The sequence below is a fragment of the Cariama cristata genome, unplaced genomic scaffold (assembly GCF_000690535.1).
Source record: "Cariama cristata isolate BGI_N322 unplaced genomic scaffold, ASM69053v1 scaffold20678, whole genome shotgun sequence".
NCBI lineage: Eukaryota > Metazoa > Chordata > Aves > Cariamiformes > Cariamidae > Cariama > Cariama cristata.
In genome coordinates, this window is record NW_009630870.1 from 1 (window position 1) to 12465 (window position 12465).

Below are 12465 nucleotides of genomic sequence, written 5' to 3' on the forward strand. Positions count from 1 at the left end.
CTCCAAACTTGCACACCCCAGAGCGCACAAACCCAGGTATCCCACATAGGTATACATATTCATTAGACTTCTGAGAAATAGGCAGGGATATTACAATTAGTTCCAGGAATTCAGTATCACAGGTTCCCTCCCCTTTACGCCTGCACACTCCCACCTGGGGTTGCAGGCGGGGGTCTTTGGGAGGAAGGCAGCAGTCTTCTTTACAGTAAGCTTTTCACCTTTGGCTGAAACTGCTGAGTTGTCCTAGGCCGCTATCTTCAAGGGCGATTGAAACTGGTCTCCCTTGCCTAATAGGGCCTGCATACAATGTGGTTCCTGTTCTCCTTATCTATGCTTGCGGAGGTAACCTTGTATTGGCTAAAGCAAAGACTTAACCCTTTCTTTTCACTGGTGCGGCCCCACCTCAAGTGCTGTGTGTGGTTTTGGGCACCTCAATATAGGGACATCATACTGTTAGAGTGTGTCCAGAGGAAGGTGACCAAGACGGTGAAGAGTCTCAAGGGCAAGACCTACGAGCAGCAGCTGAGGTCAACTTGCTTTGTTAAGAGAAGAGAAGGCTGGGGGGTGACCTTATCGCAGTCTACAACTTCCTCAAGGTGGGCAGCAGTGCTCATCTCCTCTCTCTGGTGACCAGTGATAGGTCATGAGAGGGTGGTCGTTCACTGAACAGGCTCCCCAGGGAAGCAGTCACAGCACTAAGCCTGTCAGAGTTCAAGAAGTGTCTGGATGACACTCTTAGTTATATGGTTTAGTTTTAGGTAGTCCTGTAAGAAGCAGGGAGTTGGACTCAACGATCCCTATAAGTCCCTTCTAACTTGAGATATTGTGTGATTCTATGATGTCCCTTTCTGCCTCTCACTCCGAAACAAGATAAAAACAAAGTTCAGTCTGATATTCTAAGGTAACAGGTTTGTTTTACCTTTAGAGGGGACCGATTTGCTGCTCAGTATCTGTGCTTTGTGTGATACAATGCTACTCACCATGACTCTCCCTCTGCAGAACAGATGGAACATTTTCCTGCTCTGAAACTGAAGGAAAGTGAAGAGTTCCTGGAAATCCAAGGGAGGACAGAAAATAAATTTCATTCAGCAGTTTACGGTTTTAAAATTTGCAAGGCAACCCAAGTTTTGTTTGGCTAAAGGGAAATGTGTTCTCAAGCCAAAACATGGGTGGAAATCCAAACAGCCACTCCCTCTCAAGACACATGACCTCACGACACTTGAATCAATTCAGTTTCAGCTAGAAGAAAGCTTAGTAACTGCCACTACCTGCTCCAGATCTTGTGCAAAGATGGAAACAAAAGACTCCGTATAGGGCATAAATGCAGCTAACTGGTATCTAATGTCAAAAATCTTTGGTCCCTTACCAACCAAAATGTTTATAATAAAAAAGGAATTTTAGGGATAAACCAGTTTATTCTTTGCAGCACTCCTAGGAACACCAAGTTGCTTGGAAGATTAGGTATCAAGAAACTGCATATAATAAAAGAAAAAAACCCCAAACTTGCAATAATATGTTGAAAGAACACTGGTTTTGCCAAATTCTCCTACAACGATTTAAAAACAAAATGAAATCAAAACAACAAAACTCTAGTATCACAGATGGGTGTAAAGGAGTCTAGAATTTGGAAAAGGCAAACAGGGCTGTCAAAGCAGCCTCAGTTGATTTTTCTAGCTAACAACATCGGCAAGGGGATGGTGCACATACTCAGCAAGCCTGCAGACCCTACCAGTCTGGGCAGGTAGAAGAGATGGTACAGAGCAGAGCCGCTTCTCAGAGGCTGAAGAAATGTGTTCAACAGGAAGGCCTATGATTCTATGGTTCTTCTATGAAGTCAGACCCCGGCAAATACAGTATTTTGCACCTCAGATGGAATAACCCCATGCAGCAGCACAGCAGCTGGCTGTTCCAGCACATCCACCCGCAGCTGGCTGGGGAACAGCTTTGTAAAAATGGACTAGGGGTCCTGGTGGGCAACGAGTCCAAGAGAGTGCGGCCAACTGCACACTGGGCTTATTCGCATGAGCGTAAGCAGCAGGTGGAGGGAAGTGATCATTTCCCTTTAGTCAGCTGCTTCGTTGATTGTATTTTTCTGGGGCCAAAGGCATTGGAGGAGGGTGAAGCAAGCACAGGCTCCAAGCACAGCTTGCTTGTTGGTGGAGATGGTGCCCATACCACTGGGGACGGGTGATCCAAGCCAGGTTACAGGACGCTGCTGCGCAAACTCCCTTCTGCTTGGGACACACGCTGGGGCAGACCATAAGGAGACCAGCGCACAGTTAAGTTCCACTTGCAACACCATTAGCAATTTATTAACCTGTCAGTCAATGAGACTTCCAACTCTGAGAAGGAAATGCGAATGCCTAGCTGCACCATAGCCTGAACGGAGGCACGTGCTGTGCTGGGGGAAGGCTGGAGTCCAGGGACTCAGGTTGTGCCCTGACTCTCACCACCTCAGTGCTTTCTGCTTCAGTTTCCCCTTTTTCAAAGTGGGAATGATGCTGGTGACTTCACCTGTGAGGCTCTGGGAAGCGAATTGCCACCAGCTGGCAGACAGAACGGTAAGAAAACTGAGCAAAGCACTCCTCTTTCCCATCTGTCTGGGGGAGGACAGGTGTCCTTCCCCTCCCAGCACAGGCTCCAGAGCAGAGAGCGCTTCAAAGGCACTCGCTGGCACCCACAGCACAGCAGCCAGCTCAGCAGGGATTGTGCAGTGTACCCCATCATGACGCTGAGCACAGGGGAGGCTCCAAATCCCACATTCTTGCTGCAGACAGCCAACCTGGACAGGACAGCATGAGGGGAAGGTAAAGGCAGCCTTGCTCTACCTAGGATGAGAGAATCTGTCTAGATGTGTATTACAACACAGTTTGGCAGCTTTCTCTTCTCAGATCACCAAACTGGTCTGAAAAGGCACTTCACTCCCCATCCTGTGAGGGAGGATAGAACTGGGAAAAACCTTTAAAAGTGAATTTTTAGAAGAGGTACAACTGAAAGCAGAGTCTCTGCACACCACGGCAGCACTCTTCCCTGGCAGAGACAGCGGTCCATGTGTTAAGCTCAGCACTGAGACACCCTATGCAGAAAACACCCCTATGGCCCAATGCAGCAGCCAGTATCTAAGACAAGTCAGGGGCCGTGGCATCTGCAATGGCCCAGGTTCAGGCAGATGAGGTCTCCTGCACGGTATTCTCTGGCCCTGCCGAGGATCCAGATTGTAGTTGCCCAGCAAGAAGGCTGTTGGGATGCAGCCGGCAGAAACGCCCTAGCGTCCAGATAGGGAAGACGTTGCGGTATGCAGTGTAACTGATGGCACACGACTTGTTGAATACCCCAGCAATATTCTCCTGAGAGAGAGGCAGAAAGAAATGGTATGGGTGACAGGGGATCACAGTGTGTCCAGGATGCAGCGCTGAGCTCATTGCGTTCCTGAAGTCCCCCACCAAAAGCTACATGTGGCTTCCCTTCCAGGTAAGAGAAAGCACACCATTGCAATGGCTGTACAACGCCCAGAACATCTGCAACACCAGGGAACCCCTTGGAAAGACCAGAGGAAAGATGTACCTGAGGCCAGTCCCCGTTGGGCAGCTGCTTATCAATCAACACTTTGATGCCCCTTTCCAGCACATCGACGTCAGGGTACCTGCAAAGCACGAGGGAGATGTGAGCACTCTTATCCAAACCCCCGACTGCTTAGAGAACTCAACCACCTCCAGGCCTCCCCGAGCTTGTCCCAGGCACTCCAAGTGCTTTGGGAAGGCCCCTCACAACCCTAGGACACCAGACATTATGAATACGGCAACATTTTCCCAGGTTGGAGGCCTGTGCTTGTGATCCAGACCCTTGCTTTGCACTTGCTCCCCCTTGCCCAGCCTGTGGAACAAGCCAGTCCCTCATTGCAGGGGGCTTGTGACCAATGAGATCACAAACACGGCTGGGTGCATGGGCCACACCAGCCAGGTCCAGGGCCTGTGTCAGCGCTGCCACATAACCCAGCCTGCATTTCCCATCTCACCGAGCACTCAGGGCCAGGTGGTGCCTGAAGAGATGAGGGCTGCTCCTACCTGACAGCCATGAGCCCCAGCAGGGCCCAACACGTGTTGTGGATCTGCGACGTGGCACTCTGCACGTACGTGCGCTGCTCACACGACTTGAAGTCCTCTCCCCACCCGCCATCTGGCATCTGCTTGGAGAGGAGGAACTGGCAGGCCTGGGCCACCTCTCGGCATGCAGCCCTGCAAGGATGGGGCAGAAAATTAGACAGGGCTGGGGACAGGGAGCATTTGCAGGCCCATGTTTCCCAGCGGCAAACAGAAGATGTGCTCTGCCCTGCCCACAGCCAAGACTGCCCTGAGTTTGAGGCTCAGTGAGTGAGTGCCCTGGTCATATCGCAGGCACAGGATTTGGGAGGAGCAGTACCTGGGGCAGGAGAGCCCATGTGCAGCCAGGGCATCCATTCAGCCCCACCACGGAGTCTTGCCCCAGCGCAAGAGGTAAGTAGGGGCAGTGGAACCAGAAAGACCCTTCTCACCCATCGCGGTATGTGTGCTGCATACTGGCGAACGCCTCCAGACCAAACCAGGTCCCGTAGGTGAAACAAACCCCCCAGCTCCTAGGAGGAAGGGGAGAGCAGTACTGTCAGGGCTGCAAGGCCCCAGGTAGAGGCAGGCTGCGACACAGCCATGTTCACACCAAGAGCAGAGCCAGGCACAGAGCTGCAGCTTGCCTTGCCCTATGGCAACGCCATGCCCGGTCCCAGCAAGCACCTGCTCCTAGCTCACTCAGGCATCAGCATACATTCTGGGACCAGAGGAGCTGGAGCCACCCTAGAATCCAAGGGCTGTCTGGGGGCACGAGGTGCCTGCTCTGTGTGGGTTGGAGGGAGAGGAAGGGAGAGCAAAGCACAGGAGCTAGACAAGGATCAGCCCCTACTTGCCCTTCCCACAGATCCTGCCAGCCAGGAATGCTTGCCATCATGGTCCCTCTCACACTGGGGCAGCCAGGGGAAAACTAGGCACCAGGAACACTGCTTACCCTTCCCATGATCCATCAGCTCGCTGCTTCTTGCGACAGAAGTCCAGGCCCTTCCGCAGAGTCTCCCTGGTCAGGAAAAAGACACCTGCTTCAGAAGCAGTTCAAACTCAGTGGCTGTTTCATCCACCAGTCCCTCCGAGGCTTTGATGGGTCCCATTATTAGAGGGCTCAAGAAGCAAGAGCAGACAGGCAGCTGTGCTGTTCAGGATCTCAGAGTCAAATCATGCACCATTTGGGTGCTCTTCTGCCTCACGCCAGCACGTAAGCAGCGGACCGAGCCTACAACCGGCTGCAAGATCAAGGCAACTGCTAAGTCAAGAGGCAGGCAGATCTCCACCAATTTCCCCCAGCTTGATCCCAGTCTATGTCCTGCTCCTTGAGAGAAGCTAGGCCCCAGTCTCTTGCACAGGGCTCCGGTTTGGAGAGGTTACCAGCATCTCAGCTGTGAAGACACCAAGGGCCACCGCAGGAGCTGCTCCATGCCAATGCAGAGGTCCAGGAAGACCCTTGACAAGGCTCAGCAGGAGCTATGCCAACAGAGCCCATGGCAGGCAGCATGGGACATTGCAGTCTGTCTTCTCCCCTACCTGACTCTCATCTCAGTGCCTCACCTGATCTCTGGGGCTCTGTGCTCAGGAAACTTGTCGTGGAAGTGTCTCAGCGCCTGCATGACAGCCGATGTGCACTCCACGTAGGTGTAGTCAATCATGATGTCGCCTGCCAGCAGGTGAAGGATATCAGTGCAACAACCCCTCTGCTGGGAAGCCTCTGAGCCACACGCTGCCAACCTCTCCCTTGGACCCCAGGCACACTTATCCCATAGATGGACCTGGAGCAAAGCCAGGCACCCACTGGCCATGGTGAGGCCAGTCCACTGTGTTCCTTCACAGTGGACAGGATGACCAGCCCCACACAGCTTCCCTTACCAAACACCTCCGAGGGGTTCAGCAGCTCCAGTAAGTGGCCTCCTCGCTTGGTTTCATATGTGGCAAAGCCTCCATCCGAGTTTCTCATGCTCAGCAACTGCCCAGACAAGCAGAGAGAAGGGTTGGGACTGGCTCACAGGCAGTACCACCCTAGTCTGGCCCCAAGCCAGGTGTGAGGACAAAGTCAGACCCACAAGTCCATGGGGTTGGCAGATAACCCAGGTCCCAAACCACATTAACAGGCAGGCCCAATCTGGACGATCACATTACCCTATGTCCCATACGTAGCTTCATACCACAGTAAGTATGGTGCGGCCATACCAGGCCACAGGCTTTGTAATGCCAGATTGAACAACTCATCAGACCTTGACTTCTCTTATTTTAGCTTGGTTTAGCTTCCCGCATTTCCCTTGGCCCTAATTTTTGCAGCACTTACCACATTCACGGCATCAAAGAGGCGCTCGGGGGGGACAAGCTTGGCTATGAAGGGGCACGTCTCCTGCAGCAGCATAACTGACTTCAGCCCCTCTGCTGTGCAGTCTGCCACAATCCAACCACAGTCTCGGGTGCTGAAGGGGAAGCCACCCTGGAAAGGGGTCAGGAGGGCTCAGCACCTTCCCCTGACCTGTTCTGTTCTTGTAAGGGGGGAGGTGCTGCCCCTCATTCCCATCCCCTCTGCCCAAATCCCTGCCCCATTCGTGCGTCCTTCAGAGACCAGTTCCAGCCATCGTACCTTGTTCATATGGCGATAATATTTCTGGTAGTCGGGTGGGTTCTCTGGGATCTGCAGAAGACAAGAAACAAGTGAGGGCAGGCTGGAGGTGCCAGACTGCAGGACCATGGGCTGAAACCATCGCAGATGCAGAACCCTGTGGGACTGGGCACCACCTGTCTTTTACTGAGGGAGGCAGACAAGGAAAGAGGTCAGCCCTGGAGCAGGGAGTGCTGAAAAGAAATCACATTTTGGCCTGGTTTCAGCAAGTGCTGCTAAAGTCCCCTCTTTGGGTGCTTTCCTGCCAGGGAAATCCTGCCATTGGCAGCACCATGAGCAGGATCTATGACTGCATCTGCACCAAGCTGCTGGTGACAGTGACTCCCACCTTGAGCCACTGGCCTGGCCAGCAGGAACTGAACTCACGCAGTCACTAGTCAAGGAGTCTGGGTTTCCCAGAAGGGTGCTTCAAATGTGTGGGCATTAGACAGGATGAAGGGTAAAGAAGCCTAAGCTCTCAGTTTTCTAGTCCCTTAGCCCAGGCAGCCAACCCAAACACCCCTGGGCTTGGCCAAGGTCTTCTTCAAGCTGCAAAGACAGCTCCCAACAATAGCGAGCAGAAAACAAGAGGCTGTCCCTAGGACTCTGCTAGTCCAGCCCTTCAGAAGAGCTCTTCAGAAGGCAACAGACTCATTCAACAGGGCTCTGAGAACCAGCCAACTCTCCGTAGCCAGTGTGAGAGACACCATCAACTGGCTCCGCTCACCTGGGTGAACTGGAGGAACTCATAGGCATTTTGGAGGCAGGACATGAATTCAGGCATCTTCTGGGCTTCTGCCTAGAAACAGAGTGTACAGTCAGCAGCCGGCAAGGAGTTGTGGCCGCCAGACACGCCCCTCAGGAAGAAGAGGACGTGCTGGGACCTTCCTGACCTGCTGATCTAGGTGCCACCAATGCCTGGCCCTTCATACAGCCCTTTCTGTAGGGTGGCATTCATACTTTGTTTACTGTTTCCGTTACAAACCTCTACAGTGAGAACTGAACCAACAACTCTTGCCAGCATCACTGATAGAAATACTTGCGTCATCAGGTTAGGGGCTTACCAGGGCAATCGTACCACCCTCAAAAAGGATGCCCACCATAGCTGTCTCTGCCTCAGTGCAGGAAAGCAGGAGACCTGCATGCTGTCCCTGTCAAATGGCAATGCTCTGGGGCCAAGCAGAGCAAGGAGGAAGGGCCAGGGTTTTACTGCAGGGTTTTACAGCAGGTTTCACCAAACTGCAGCAACTGGGAAGTCTAACCTGACCCACTCAGCCGGTGCTGCGGCCTCCTGCTTCAAAAGCAGCTGGCCAAGATGAGCTGTACTAGCTGTGCTGGGCACCCTGCCTGCCACGGCTGAGGTGGGCTCTGAGAAGACGTGTGTTTGCCTGGCTCAGTCATACAATGCAATGCCAGAACTGGCACAGCAAAGGTCTGAGGGGATGCAGTAGGAGCTGCTGGTATTCAGGGATGTGCCGGCAGAGACCATTTTCCCAAGGCAGTATGTAGCACTGAGAGGGGTGCATTACCTCCAAGAAGGCTTGTATGGCAAAGGCAGTATCCCAGAGCTGGGATCCATTTGTGCCCTGGAAGAGAGAAAGTAGCTAGTGAGGGGCAGGTGCTGGCAGCAGTCTGACCCAGCTGTGGGGTCTATGGGACAGCATATCCTTCCTGCATTACCCCCACTAGCTCCCTCCACCCTATGTCTCAGTTTTTATGCCACCCAGCATCATGGCTGATGTGCTGGCATAGAGGGGACAGATGCAGCAGCTCAGGGACAGCAAGGGAATAGGAAATGAGACAGCTGCTTCAGCCTGCTCTGTGCACAGCCAAGACAGGAGCGATAATGAGCAGAGGGACACAACAGCTACAAGAGAAGCACAGCTCAGTCCACATGCAGTATCAGGGGCCTGTCTTTCTCCTTCTCTTCTCCCAGGACCTGCGGGGATGAAGGGGATGGAGGCCTAGAGCTGCCCCCTCAGCTCACAGCCACAGACAGGCAAACCAGCAGGACAGACATTACTCACTCCTGGCACAGCCAGGGGAAGGGGCAGTGAGACAGACAAGGCCACAAGGCACCAAAGGCAAGATGCCAGGAGCTCAGGCCCAGGGCGAACAAGCTATCCCATCATTCCTTGGGTTGCCCCAGCGTGCCAGGGTCCCTCTCAGTCACAGCTGAACTCCTACAGCACTTCACCTGCATCTTCATGCCGTCGAGGCCCAGCCTGTGGGAGAAGAGAGCACAGTGCTGCAGCGCAGGCACAGCGAGAGTGCCAGGAAGCGTTTGGGAGCTAGGGTGCGCTCACTCCACAAGGAGCAGAGCCCTACACTGTGCCAGGTGGGCCATGCTCAGACCATACCAGAGATAGTCGGGGATCCTGGAAACATGCTCCTGAAAAGCTGGGGAGTTCTTCCCATCCACGAACCAGCGAACCAGCATGTTGATCGTCTTGGAAATCTGCCGAGAGCAACACTGTCACTGCTCTGGATACAGTTTCTTCCAGCCCTAGAGACATATATCCCTCCCACCCAGCACAAAGCCTCCTAGAGGTGGCCCCAGGCTTGATCCCAACAGCTCCATCTGTGGCATCACTCAGCGCAGCTGAGTTAGTGGGGCAGCTGCCATGAGATTACTCCAGAGCTTCCCCTCAGATTATTTCCCTGGGCCACAAGGAGGTCCTCACCAGGGCCACAGCTGTCTCCATGTCCTCTGCATCTTCTGTACCCTGTTAGCATTAAGTTCTTGAGCACTGGGCACAAGAGGAGTTGTACCTGAGCAAGATCTGGTGATTATGGTTACATGCCACAATTGCAAAGGGCCGGGGAGCCACAAGTGGGTCCCTAAAGAGCAAAGAGCAAGATTTTTAAAGGACCGACAAGTGTCCTACCGGCCCAATGCTGATGCACTTGGTGAATCTGTCATCAGCTTTGATGTGGTCGTACAGCTCTGTGATGGCTCGCTGCCGCAGGTGAGTGCTGTGGTGGGCTTCGTACACATTCATGATGGCTACATGAGAAGAAAGGGAAATGCAATGAAAAACCCACCCCATGCGGCCCGATTCACTTGCTGTGGCAGGCTGCACCACTGCTCACGTGACGACCAGTCAAGGAAAACGTGAACTGCTCTGCCCCAGAGTGGCCTGAGGACCTGGGCACAAGGCCCTGCTGTTCTCTGGGAGGGAAAAGCCCAAGGATCCCATGGACACAATCCTTGTCTCCATCCTAGCTCCAGGACATATACCGGTAGCTTGCAGTAGACCCTAAAGAAGCACTGTGGTAGAAGGCAGCTTCAGTTCCACCACCACCAGCTCACATGGCAAGGGCTCTCCCGCCTCAGCCAACGCTGCACTCACCATAGGCAACCCCCAGCAGCCAGCTGTGCGGCGTGTACACATCACAGGCAGCCACGTTGTCCCTCTGGGCTGGCCAGTCTATGCTGGCGTAGTCTTGCACGTACAGCTCCTGACACAAGACAACAAACGGCATCAGCCTGGTAAGCTGGGAGCAAGCACCCAGAAATGGCTTACTGCTGGAAGTTGGTTCCACTGCCTGGACAGAGAGACCATGTGGGTATGAGAGCTGTCACTTAGCAAGCCAGAGGCTGGTCCATAGGGACATAGCTGGCACAGCAGGTGCTCAGGGAGCCATGTGTCTTTGTCGGGGAGCCCCACGAGGGTCAGCTCCTCACCTGTCGCAAGCTTTGTATGAGCTCATCCTCTTCCGCTGACAGACGCCTGGCATAACAGTAGCTCATGGGGAGGTAAACCTGGCGACAGTGACACCAGAGCCGGGATGGGTGGGCTGGGAACCACGTAGGAAGCAGCCTGTTTGCAACAAAGAAGGTGCTACTGTGAGGAACAAGAAGGGCTAAGGGTAGCACAGAGAGATGATGTGCTGACAGAGGGATGCCTGGAGCAGGACCTGCCTTTCCCTGTCCCCTGTCTCAGGCCTGCTGCTGCTGGTCCAGCTGCAGGAGAAAAGAAGGGAATATCCACACAGCCTGGCTCTTCTCAGATCCTCTCCGAAAGGGCTGCTCCCTCCCTACCAGAGCCAGTAGACACCGCTCCTGGCCCAGCTGACCAGGGAGGATCTCGAGCTCAGACAGGAGGGAGGGGAGAAGTCAGTTCAGGGGCCCCTCTCTTCTCCACGTGACTTTGAAGGCAGAGGCCCAGACTGACAGTTAAGTGCATTTGATGACAAAGCACCAGCAGCCATTGGTACTGTGCAGCCCCTCATTTCCCCCAGGGAAAATGTCATATACTTTCCCTCTCTGACACCCTCAGTAATCAGAGAGGGTACAAGTGAGGGTTAGAGCTGGCAGCCTTACATGTGGCTGTCATGTCCTGCTGGGGCCCAATTCTGGCCGGCCACAAGAGCGGAAGATACTGGTGGCAGGCAGGGAGCACGTGGATGTATCAGGGACCCCGTGGGTAAAGCTAACAGGGCAGAGTTCTGGCATCTCCCTTCGGCGCAGTGTTCAGTGCCATCCACCCACTGGCTGCCCTTGCTGCTGGTCTCCCAGATGACAAACAGCCTGAGCACCCCCAGTTCGAGGCCATAGCTGGAGTTATCCCAGCAAACACCAGCGCCTGGGACAGCTCTGGGATGAGGCTGGTGGCAGGACTTGACAACGCCCCCTGCCTCCACATCGAGGGTGGCACATACCACATCTCTGGGAGAAGCGTGTTCATTCCCTCCCAGCTGTAAACGTTCAAGACAGCCAGCCAAAACTTCCCCCAGGAAGGGATTCCCACAGCACCTCCTGCAGAGAGCGATATCAGCTTTCAGGGTTAACGCAACCATGCCAGCTCCCTGCTTTCTTCCCCATCACAGGGTCCACTTCTCCCCATGTTTGGGAGCATGCCACTCAGACTGGGACACACATCCAGAAAAAGGGCAAGCAGGCAGTGATACAAAAACGTAACACATTATTAATTTAAAATACAAGTGTCATCAAGGGCAAGCAAGAGCAACACTTCCCCCGCCACCTAGCAGCCCGCCACGTTCCACGCAGCCCTCAGGTCTGGCCAGACCTCTCTCACCACGGCTGCTGTGCTAGGCACAACAGAGCTGACCTTTGCTGTGCAGGTTGACACGGGCCCGCACAATGTCAGGGTCATCTGGTCCAAGCCCCAGGATCCTCAAGGCTACGTAGTTCAGTGCTGTGCCAAACACTGTCGATTTGTCTTCCACGTGCCTGTCATGCGTGTACACAGAGACAGCATAGCCATTAGCCAGCTATTAGCCAGACACAACCCACTACACAGGGCTGTCTACGTCAGGGCGAAGTGGGATGCCAGGGGTGACTGTGGAAAAAGGGGATACCCAACTAACCCAGGGAGAAACATTCCTCAGCCCTACCCTGTCACACATGATGCTTTGGGATATAGCACCACAGAGGAGATGCAGCCAGACTTGATGGTCCAGCCATGTTTGTGACAAAAAGCATACCTGGAGTGCTACACAAGCAAGTCCAACCACCCAGAGGTATCACAGTTGTCAAGTCCCACTCCCCAAGCCTGCGCAGATTCAACAGCAGCTCCAAGTGCTGGACCTTGGAGGTGCCACCACTAAAAGAAGCACCTTTGTTACTCACAAGCCCCAGCCTCCATCCGGGAGCTGCACAGAGCGCAGATAGCGCACCATCTCTTTCCGAAACCCCTCCGGCAGCTGGATCTTGACAGTGTGGCAAGTGATGAGGAGACCTGGAAGATCAGACAGGCCGGCTCTCATATGAAGCCAGACGCAACACAT

At 53.9% G+C, this 12465-nt stretch overlaps 1 protein-coding gene across 1 annotated transcript; it reads right to left on the reverse strand.

The window, feature by feature from the left end:
* Window positions 1–3161: 3161 nt before the first annotated feature.
* On the reverse strand, window positions 3162–12444 carry LSS (lanosterol synthase (2,3-oxidosqualene-lanosterol cyclase)). Its single transcript, XM_009705742.1, has 19 exons — window positions 12308–12444; window positions 11787–11908; window positions 11377–11473; window positions 10400–10535; window positions 10065–10173; window positions 9600–9718; window positions 9072–9169; window positions 8909–8936; window positions 8241–8297; window positions 7439–7510; window positions 6694–6744; window positions 6397–6546; window positions 5961–6057; window positions 5646–5751; window positions 5035–5100; window positions 4532–4612; window positions 4065–4235; window positions 3565–3643; window positions 3162–3347 (listed from the first exon to the last, which is right to left on the reverse strand). Exons 1-19 carry the CDS (start codon window positions 12442–12444, stop codon window positions 3162–3164), a joined length of 1962 nt encoding a protein of 653 aa, XP_009704044.1.
* Between the last annotated feature and the right edge of the window lie 21 nt (window positions 12445–12465).